We start from the raw sequence: 10,043 nt of genomic DNA on the forward strand, positions 1-10,043 counted from the left end.
GTACAATAAAATCATATTATATTATAGAAAATAGAAATGTACCTTAAGATAGATATCTATGGCTCTATACATTCCATCTTCTGTTGTTCTTGATTGTTCAGGAATTAATTCAGCAAGACTGATAAATTTTGGAACTGATAAGTTTCTGTCGGTGGCTATTTCAGTAAGGTAACTCTCCAATAGCTTTCCAACCTGAACAATATCCCTTTGTGGAGGAGCATAATATTCATCAGCTGCATTATTGTAGGCTGAATGATTTCCCATTTCAGATTCAAGGTAATTCATCATGATTCTTTGCACTGTATCTACATCGAACGATGTGTCTCCGGTAAATGAATTATAAGAAGGAATAAGAAGATCTTCCAAAACAGCTTGTTCTAACTGCATCGATATTCTCCTCTCCAAATCAAACCTGCAAGCAACAGTTGTCTCTAGATATATTGCTGCTCTAAGCCACAGAGAAAGAAAGCTCACAGACATTGAATTCTTCTCCCTTGGCATAAGGCTCACTAGTGTCTCTAAAATAATCCTCTTCTCATACTCTTGTTGTGGTTCAATCTCCTTCCTTTCCTTTCCAAATATCTCCTGCTACAAATAAAAGTCAAGATTCAGGCCTTGTTTGGATAAATAGCTTAATTAATTAAGCAATTATAGCATAAGCGTTTATCATATAAACGCTTACATTTAAGCTATTTCTATAACAAAAGATAAAATAAAGTCAAATTGTTTTCATATAAACTATAATTGTTTTCATAAACTATCATGAATAACTTATGAAATTAAGTTGAAAACAACTTATAAACATGTAAAAAACTATTTTCATAAGTTCTTGCAAACAATCTTACAAGAATTTATGCCACTAGATAAGCAAAAATAAATCAATTCAAACAAACCATCAATATATATAGAACAAAGAGTTTAATACCATATACTGATCCTATAAAAAAGTTTCACACATACGTCCAATTATATATTACCGTGGCATCATGCTATAATGGGGGAAAAAGGCCTTGTATAGTAAAGGATCTTACCAAACCTCTGAGAGATTTCTGTGAATAAAGCATTATAATAGGACCAATACCACACTGTTTAAACCCTCTTGCCATCAATGCAACTAGAACTCTTTGAAAAATGTCAATTCTGAGAACTGTTAGATCTTCAGCCCACCAATCAACAACTGGTCTCTGTTGAGATGCAGTGGAAGAATTCATTCTTTCATTGCTACTATCACTTCTACCAGATGAACAAAACTGACTTTCCTTGGATGCTAAGTATGCTATCGCATCAATGCATCGGCTAATCAATTTCGCTTTCTCTGCAATTGGAAGAAGTGTTTCTGATATATGTAAGATAGATATTGCACCTGAAAAGCTCTTGAGTGCAACTTCATTCAAGTAAGAATCAGTTCTTCCAACCAAATTTCCAACTGAATAATCTTCTGTCATCTCAAGATACTCTGCTACGCATCGAAGCATAGCGATGTTTTCGACGCTTATTTCGAAGTTTATCCCGTAGCAGAACTTTGCTGCTAGTTCAAATGCTTCTGATCCACCAGGGACATCAAAGAGTTCAATTGTTGGAACTTCAGCAGCATCACTATATTCTGAAATGAACTTCCTTATGTATCCACTCTTGGAAATTAATGGAAACTGAAAATTACAATAGAGATATGATCAAGAATTCAATAATTATTCATGCTAATAATTAAAAACTCTGCAGTACTATCTATGCATACATCGCAGCTTACTAGGCTGAGACAGTCACACCACATTGATCAAATCACGTCATAATGTTCTATCATAAAAAATAAAAAATAAACACAATTGATTGAAAATAATTGCATGTGTAATGTGCCATCAGCAGTTCACTGATTCACGACTCAACCTAAAATTCAGATCGTGTTCAACAAATGCAGCAACACTGACAATTAATTACCAAGTACTAGAAATCATTACTCTCCATTTAATGACCTGAGATTAGTAAATTTGATATTTGAATTGATTCATTATACCTTGTGTAATGAATAGGAAGCTTCACCAATTTGAATAGTGACATCACTTGGAATCTCCTGGGAATAATTCCTGTAATAAGTAGTTCAATTCAAAGATTTTCAGTAATTTTGATCATCATATCCAAGAAAAAGTCAACATTAGCATTGGTAAATGCACCTTACATATAAAAAAAGATGAGAACATTTGGCAAAATAACAAGCAAAAGTAAGAGTTTGAGACAGAAGCATACCATTCACTTGTTCTCTTCATGACACTAAACCTGCAATGCAACTGCGATTAAGGCTGTGTTGGTTGCATTTGATCGTAATTTTCTGAAATGTGTAGTGTGGTGTGTGCTTTTATTAGAGTTTGGGTGGAAAAAAATAATTACTATATAGATTGCATGCAGTCCTGCGATCAATACATTTGTGGTCATTTGATTAAGATCGAATGGTTTAGATTTAATTTCATGATCATGTTTTAAATTCAATAAAAATAGTAATTTCTTTTTCTGAAATATAGAGTATCCGTGGATTTTAATTAAACGGTCACAAATATACTGAATGGAAGAGTGTATGATATACAGAATGCAAGACTCTATGGAGTTTAGAGTGCATGCATTCCTGATCACATATAGTTGCATGTTAATATGATTGGAGTTTAACAGGGTCTGTACTTTATTTCAAGTTGGAAAGTGTGAGTGACTTTTATTCACAAAAGGTGCCTTGTCCATTTTGCTTTTTTATGAAGATTTTGCTGTTATCTCTGTCAGATTGTGTTAACCGTGTGACCAAAAGCAAAGGAAACTATTAGTTCTCGTAATAATGAATCTCACTTTAAAAAAACAATTATCTCAAAATTAACGTGAATTATAATTTTTTGTATAATATTATTGTATATACAACTAAAACAGCTTTATATTTTATATTGATAATAGTAAACAAAATATCAATGATGAATAATTTAATTAAGTAATTATTTTAATTATTATATTTTTTAATATGTTTACAAATATTTTAAACGATATTGATTTTTGAATGGGGAAACGAATTAATAACTAAAAAACAAGTAAAAGAAAATGGTGGTGAAGTGAAATGCAGAAAAAGACATGCAGACTCATCCAAAAGAATTCATGAAATTGTCGAAACTGACAAGAGAGAAAATGGTCCATCACGATGGATGTTGTTGCTTTTTTATGATGTTGATTTCGGTTTCCACCACAATTGTATTAAGATTTCAATAATAGAACTAGTTTCGTCTATTACGAACTTGGAAGAGTCACGCAAAAGTATGTTGAAAAACCTACTTCAAATTTTCTTGTAAGTTATCGTAATTAGATAAATAAAGTTAATATGTCAATAGCTTAAAATATATTTTGTCAATAAATGTGAACTTTTAGACAATCTAATATTATATAATACGAATTCAATATAGGTACTCAAAACATCCTTTTCTGTAAGAAACAAGCATCCTTATTTTGTGTGGTGAGAACAAACATCCCTTCTTTGCTTCTTGTGTTTCCATTACTTGGTTGGTGAGTAGGACATATCGTCTTAGACAATTGGTCTCCCAATATTAGTGAATAGCTAGCTTAGCCTATTAAATTATATATATATATATATACTATATGTTAGTGTTATGATTAGAGCCTTAAAAAAAATCCTAAGTCTCACTTAAAAAGTCTATTATTAAACTCTCTAATTGTAAGCTCTTAGTGAGAAAATATTTTTAAACTCTAATCTACAAAATTATAATTTTTTTGTGAGTTTAAATGATGGACTCATGATTTTTTTTTGTTAGTTGAGATTTTTCTATTTTGAAAACAAATTCTCAAAACAAATTGATTTTTTTGTGAAAAAAAATAAATTATTTAAAAATTAATAATGAAAAAGTAGATTCATAGTTTAGAAGTTTTTCAGTATATGAAGTTTAAACTTTTTTAAACACAATAGTTTCAAAAAAAAATTATTTTTTTTAGAATTTAAAGTGAATTTAGTGAGATAAAATAATTATTTCGAATAAAATAGAAAATTTGTATAAAACATGAAGTAGAAGTATAAATATGAAAGTATAAGATATATATAATTTTCATAGTTATAATATATGAAGTGAATAGAATTCTCAAACTCTTTCATTATGACCTTAACTCCCCACCTCAACTACCGGACTACCCAAAGACCTTTGTTGGATTGGATTGTCTTGGCTGGCTATCCAAATAATGCAGCACAAACCTCTTATATATGTCCATATCTATCAAATTAATTTAATTAGAGAGTACTACCCCACAACACCATTGCTATTGTTTTTTGTTTTCAACGATCAATCCATAACATATTATATGTTTCGTTACCAATAAGCGACAACACTATAGATAAGCATTAAAACGACATGAGCATGACGTCTTAAAGTAAAGTACGGACGTGATTGTCGTATTATGTTTAACCATCATGTGTAAGATCAAAATTAATTACTATTTTAGTTTCAATTTCCGATCCACTATACACCAAATTGATCGGATTCTCTAATTTCTATACAAAATCTTACACAACTTTAGGGCATATATAGTACTAGTATGAAGGAGTATCAATTATATGCACAATAAAATATATATTCAATCTTTAGTTAAATCAGTCGTCTCTTCGTATTGATGATTTTTATATATGTATGTGATATTTTATTGTTTATTTAATATTATTGAAAATTTTAAAAATATATCGACAAATGATTTAGATCGATGTCGATCAAGAGATAACGTCGAATTTAAGATAAAATCAACGTTTTATTAAAGTGTATGATTATTGAAAACAAATATTGAGATTTAGAAGTAGAAATCATCGACAAGAAAAATACATTTAACAATTATAGACCGACAATAACAAAAATTGAATGTGGATCAATTCAAAGTGAATATTTATTGAAAAATAGTTCAATAATAATAATATATCATGAACAAATATCATGAATGTTGTCTATTATTGAAATGAATGTTAGTTAATTACTTTGTGTATATATAAAATGAACGTTGTCTATTATTGAAATGTCTATTAGTTAATTACTTTGTGTATATATAAAAGTTTTTACTTAGTTACTTATGGAAACTGATTTGTGACTTAACTAACTAAAATTTGAAAATTAAAATACAATTTTTAGTATTGTCAGAGACTACTTCATGTTCAATGCTTACACCATATGACGTCATAACGTTCATCCTCATTCAACATAATGGACCTATCTCCCACCTTCATACTTTCCTCAAAACCACACTCATCATCACACAACTACTCGTGTTGTCAATTTGACAAGTCCTCTAATTATTGGCTCTGGCTCATATGTTGGAGTGGTCAAAAAAATTTATAATTTAAAAGGTCTAAAAAACAAAACTTCACACACTAAAGCCCCCTAAAATTTTGTGGGTTTAGTGAGCCTATAGACCCACTTTTTGAAAGAAAAAAAATCTATTTTTTACTATAAATAATTTTCGATTTGAAGTTGGGGTTTTTTTGACAGCTCTACTCATTATCAGCCTCAATCTCTCTCATTCCAATCCAAATCAAATTCTCCGACAACATCCCAAACCCTTCACATTTCCGCAGTATCCACAAATCCTCAGCACCCACGTGCGGTGCACGTTGTTCTTTTTGGGGCAGTACGTGCTTGAACTTGCGTTGGGGGGATTTTTCTTGTTGATTGGAAAGAGTAGGTTGCCTAAATGGATTAAAGCTGCTAGTTATTTGTGAGATTGAAAGAGTTTTAAGAATCAATATATTACATAATGATAAGTTATTTCATTTTGAGCTTATTTTCATAAGTTCTGGATGATAATTTATGAATGAAAATAATTTAAGTTTATTTTGTCATTTATTATTGTAGTTTATGTATAAGTATTTATAACACTATAAGTGTTTAACTACATTTTTTATTCAAATAGTATTGTGTGAGTGTTTTTGTCAATAATAGTCAAAGTCGCACTGTGGTCTTTGATATTGCATAACATTGTAGTTAAATGAGGCTGATGCAGTTTAAATATGGTCACGACAAAATATTGTGTTTGAGGACATTTATGTAATACCTTGGTTGTGTTTGAATTGTTAAACTATGTTTGTAGTTATGTTTCTCTTTTTTCTAGACTTTTGTTTAGGGCAATGTCATGTTCGGTATGGTTTGATCCGTCTAGAATGCCATTATTTACAATATGCTTGCACCCAAGGAAAACAAACAAAATAAAGAAACAGAAAATATGAATTTGTCCACACATTTTAAGGGTAGCTATTTTCTAATTGTTCTTCCTTGGTATTATTTCTAGTAATATAGACTTTGGATTTGAAAATTATGTTGATGTTATTCTGCTTCAAATAGAATAACTTGACTGATTGTGGAATTTGGACATACATCATTGTACATTGGGGCCAGTTCTTTAGCTCTAATTGTGTTTTTCCATGTGTCTTATCCTCCATGAATTTGTGATGTCAAAAAGTGAGTAAGGATAAATGATATCTGTATATGGTGTCATGTTGCTTTCAAGGCCAAGTTATTATGAATCATGAATTGTAAATATTTAAGTAAGTATCAGAGGGAGATCTAGGAAAGAAAAAAAATGATGATTGTACTCTGAGTATGATATAGTATTTATTGTTGCTTTAATTAATGTATTTTCAAACCATCTTATTCGATGGAATTGGTCTCTGCCCATAATCTGTTTCTAAAAAGTATTTTTCACATAATGTCTACATTTTTGTAGTTATATATGTATTTGGCATGTCTGTCTTTTGGGCTTTGTTTGGGGCAATCTATGTTTTAGCATGCCGGAAGTGTATCACATTATTTTTGAAGTCTTTGGAATGGATTCAGATGCTGACGAGTGCCAACTCAAATTGCAGATGCAACTTGAAGACATGGATGATATCATGTATCTGCTGAATTTGAAGGCAAGCTAAGGCTGGCAAGACATGGTGGCCTATAACGCAAGTCCTACTAAGATCTAAATATTTGTCTCTCTTTTGTTGAATGTCCATGAACATTTCATTCCGTATGTCACTTATTGTTCTCCATTCAGCCTCCTGCAGATGCATGTTGTTTGCGCATCCACGGATGTTCAGAGCTTGTATTCCGCAAGGAATGCATCGATTTAGAGGAAATGTATGGGATTATGATAGCAGACCCCAGGTTATGCAAATCCTTGGATATCCGATACAAATGACATAGAATTCCAGCCAGGAATGTTGGGCTTGGACTTGGTTTGCAGGTAGCTATTGCCTCTCATTCTGCTTTACCTTTTCCTTATTCGGTGTTATCCCCGTCTATTTTTATGAATTCACAAAATTAGTCCATTGATTTTAAAATTCAATACTTTTAGTCCCTTTATCAGATTTTTAAATTAAAAAAATAACGATTTGACGTATTTTAAATAACATAATATACAATTTCATGATATATAATCGTTTATATGCATTAATTATTCATATGCTATTAATTAAATTACCAATATGAAGAAAAAAATTGAAGTTGAAAGTTAAGTTTTTAAGGTGTTTTATTTCGATTTTATAGATGTTAATCATTCTATATCATCGTATCATATGACATGTTATTTAAAGTTTGTCACGTCGCCATTTTTTAGTTAAAAAATTAGTTAGACGACCAAAACGGTCGACTTTTAAAATAGGATGATCAATTTCGTAAATCAGTAAAAATAAATGATTAAAACTGCAATTAAGCCATTAAATTTATGACTACGATTAAGATGGGGATATCTATGAATAATTGAATATTATTTTGCATATAGTTATTTATTATGTGAAAATTGGAAAAGTTAAATATACAATAATAGTGGAAATTGAAAAAGTAAAATATAAATTAAATAATAGAAAATACATTTATCGGTATCACACAATCGATAATGTATATTTTATATTACTAGGAACATTTTTTATTTTGTACTTGATTTAAGTATTGTTCTATTAGATTTAATTTATCTAAAGCACATTTCAACTCATTACAAGATAGACCTTAAAACCATTCAAATTTAAGTATGTTAATAGTTTTCAACAACCAAATTAAAAGCTTTTTCATTAGGTTGGTTCGTTTATATATTATTGTATCATATATTATATTGTATCATATATTATATCATGAATCATGTTAAGGGCCATACAATTGAAATCTACAACATTTTTAGTGATTTGACCATAATTTTTCTATGTCTCCCCTTATTTTAACTATAGAATTGACCTCCATTAATCCATTTGATACTTTTCCTTCTAGAGTTTTTGTAGTTCTTCTTTCCACATGTTCAAACCACTAATAATCCATTTGATACTTTTCCTTCTAGAGTTTTTGTAGGTCTTCTTTCCACATGTTCAAACCACTAAGACATGATTCGTTAACTTCTCGATAATAGTTGCTACATTGATTTTCATTTTAATCTATTCATTCTTAATCATATCTTATCTTATGTGTCTACTATCATTTTCATTTTTCTAACAAGCTTATTTTCTTGTTTGCCCTTTACTTCTTGACGTTTAATTTTATACAAGTATGTCAATAGTTACTACATTGATTTTCGTTCTAATATATTCATTCTTAACCATATCTTTATCTTATGTGTCTATTATCATTTTCATTTTTCTAATAAGCTTATTTTCTTGTTTGCCATTTACTTTTTGACGTTCAATTTTATACAAGCATGTCAATAGTTCATTGTATTTTACAATTTTTCTTAATTTTTCATGTGATTCAATTTCTTGTTGAATTGCAACTATGTTTCTTGCATCCATCAAATTATAAATTTGATCATCCTCAATTTTGTTACGAGAGATTAAAATACTTTTGGCCAACAGATACAGGTAGACTTTTTTTTTTTTTTTTTTTTTTTTTTTTTTTTTTTTTTTTTTTTTTTTTTTTTTTTTTTTTTTGAGTTGTTTTTTTTTTTTTTTTTTTTTTTTTTTTCTGTTGTCTATTCTACTATTTAATTGCATTATCTAAAAAGTATACATATGCTTAAATTTTATATCATATCATCTTCATTGCTTACCATATAAATTTATTTATTTACTTTGGAGGTATTTTGTTAAGGATTTGGCGGTGGCCGAAAGATTGTTAATGAAGTGTTTAGATGCTCCGAATTATTAGTTATAAGATAAGCATTGCCACACTTTTATGAATAGGTATTGTGGAAGATATTTGAGAGCCAAACAATTCCACCATCTTAATATATACTCAGAAAAGGTTCAAGACTCTTGTGAGCGCAATTATAGATTGAGAAGTTTTGCCACAATAGCTATTCAACAAGCCCTTCACGGGTTTTTGTACGTTGTTTTATGGGAAATGTGATGTGAGATGTCTAATGTTTGAGGTTTATCATATTGAACAAGTTCAACCTAAAAGCAATTTATATATGAAGAGACAATAGTGACATCAATGATTCTTGAACTTTAGTTTTTGCTATATATATCTTTTTTTATCTTTTTTATCCTCTTGATTTAGGTGATCAACTTAATGGTCGAGTAGGTGAATTTAAAATGTAAATTACCTTAAAAGTTGAAATGTAATCATCTACTATGATCAACCACTTACTTTTCTAGTCATTGGGAAAGGAAAATCATTTCTACTCTAGTCTTATAATATTGAAAATTACTTTCATTTTGTCTTTTATAATTCACCTTCATAATTTCACATATACAACTTTGGAGACCGATCATTTACTAAATAAGTATATCATTTACAAAGTTTGTCTTGAATATCTTAAATTTTTAATGTCCTTAATATTTACGAAAATACGTTATGAGATTTTTCATCTTTCAAGAAAATAACGGTTTGATTTTTTATATTTTTTATAATATAAAAATCGTTTAAGTTAAGCTTAATTTTTGCTTAGATCCTTTAAGTTTTTACTTTTCTGATTTAGTTCTTTAAATTATATCATGTTTATATTGTTAATCATATGTCTCACTTGAAACAACAACTAGTGAAATTAAAAGCATCTTATTATTAGACACTCTATTGAATGTTGCAATAATAAGTAAATCATATTAATCTTTTAGAAAACAATCATGAAAT

At 29.3% G+C, this 10,043-nt stretch overlaps 2 protein-coding genes across 3 annotated transcripts in view; one reads left to right on the forward strand and one right to left on the reverse strand.

The window, feature by feature from the left end:
- LOC101510965 (BTB/POZ domain-containing protein SR1IP1-like) overlaps window positions 1-2,642 on the reverse strand; it is a 10,272-nt gene extending 7,630 nt beyond the window's left edge. The window contains exons 1-4 of one of the 2 annotated variants that reach the window (XM_012718205.3): window positions 2,242-2,642; window positions 2,012-2,081; window positions 1,032-1,649; window positions 43-588 (exon numbers count right to left, since the gene is read on the reverse strand). In XM_012718205.3, coding sequence (XP_012573659.1) covers window positions 43-588; window positions 1,032-1,649; window positions 2,012-2,081; window positions 2,242-2,261 — 1,254 coding nt within the window. In that variant the 5' untranslated portion in view covers window positions 2,262-2,642. The remainder of the gene's footprint in view (window positions 1-42; window positions 589-1,031; window positions 1,650-2,011; window positions 2,082-2,241) is intronic. The other variant, XM_004509022.4, reaches the window with a different exon arrangement.
- Window positions 2,643-8,906: 6,264 nt separating this feature from the next.
- LOC101511488 (ribonuclease III domain-containing protein RNC1, chloroplastic) lies at window positions 8,907-9,431 on the forward strand. Its single transcript, XM_012718222.3, is given in 2 exon segments — window positions 8,907-9,302; window positions 9,304-9,431. Coding segments are annotated over 2 exon segments (252 nt in total). The 5' UTR covers window positions 8,907-9,143; the 3' UTR covers window positions 9,397-9,431.
- Window positions 9,432-10,043: the final 612 nt, after the last annotated feature.

This window comes from Cicer arietinum, chromosome 7, assembly GCF_000331145.2.
Source record: "Cicer arietinum cultivar CDC Frontier isolate Library 1 chromosome 7, Cicar.CDCFrontier_v2.0, whole genome shotgun sequence".
In the NCBI taxonomy this organism is placed as follows: Eukaryota; Viridiplantae; Streptophyta; class Magnoliopsida; order Fabales; family Fabaceae; genus Cicer; species Cicer arietinum.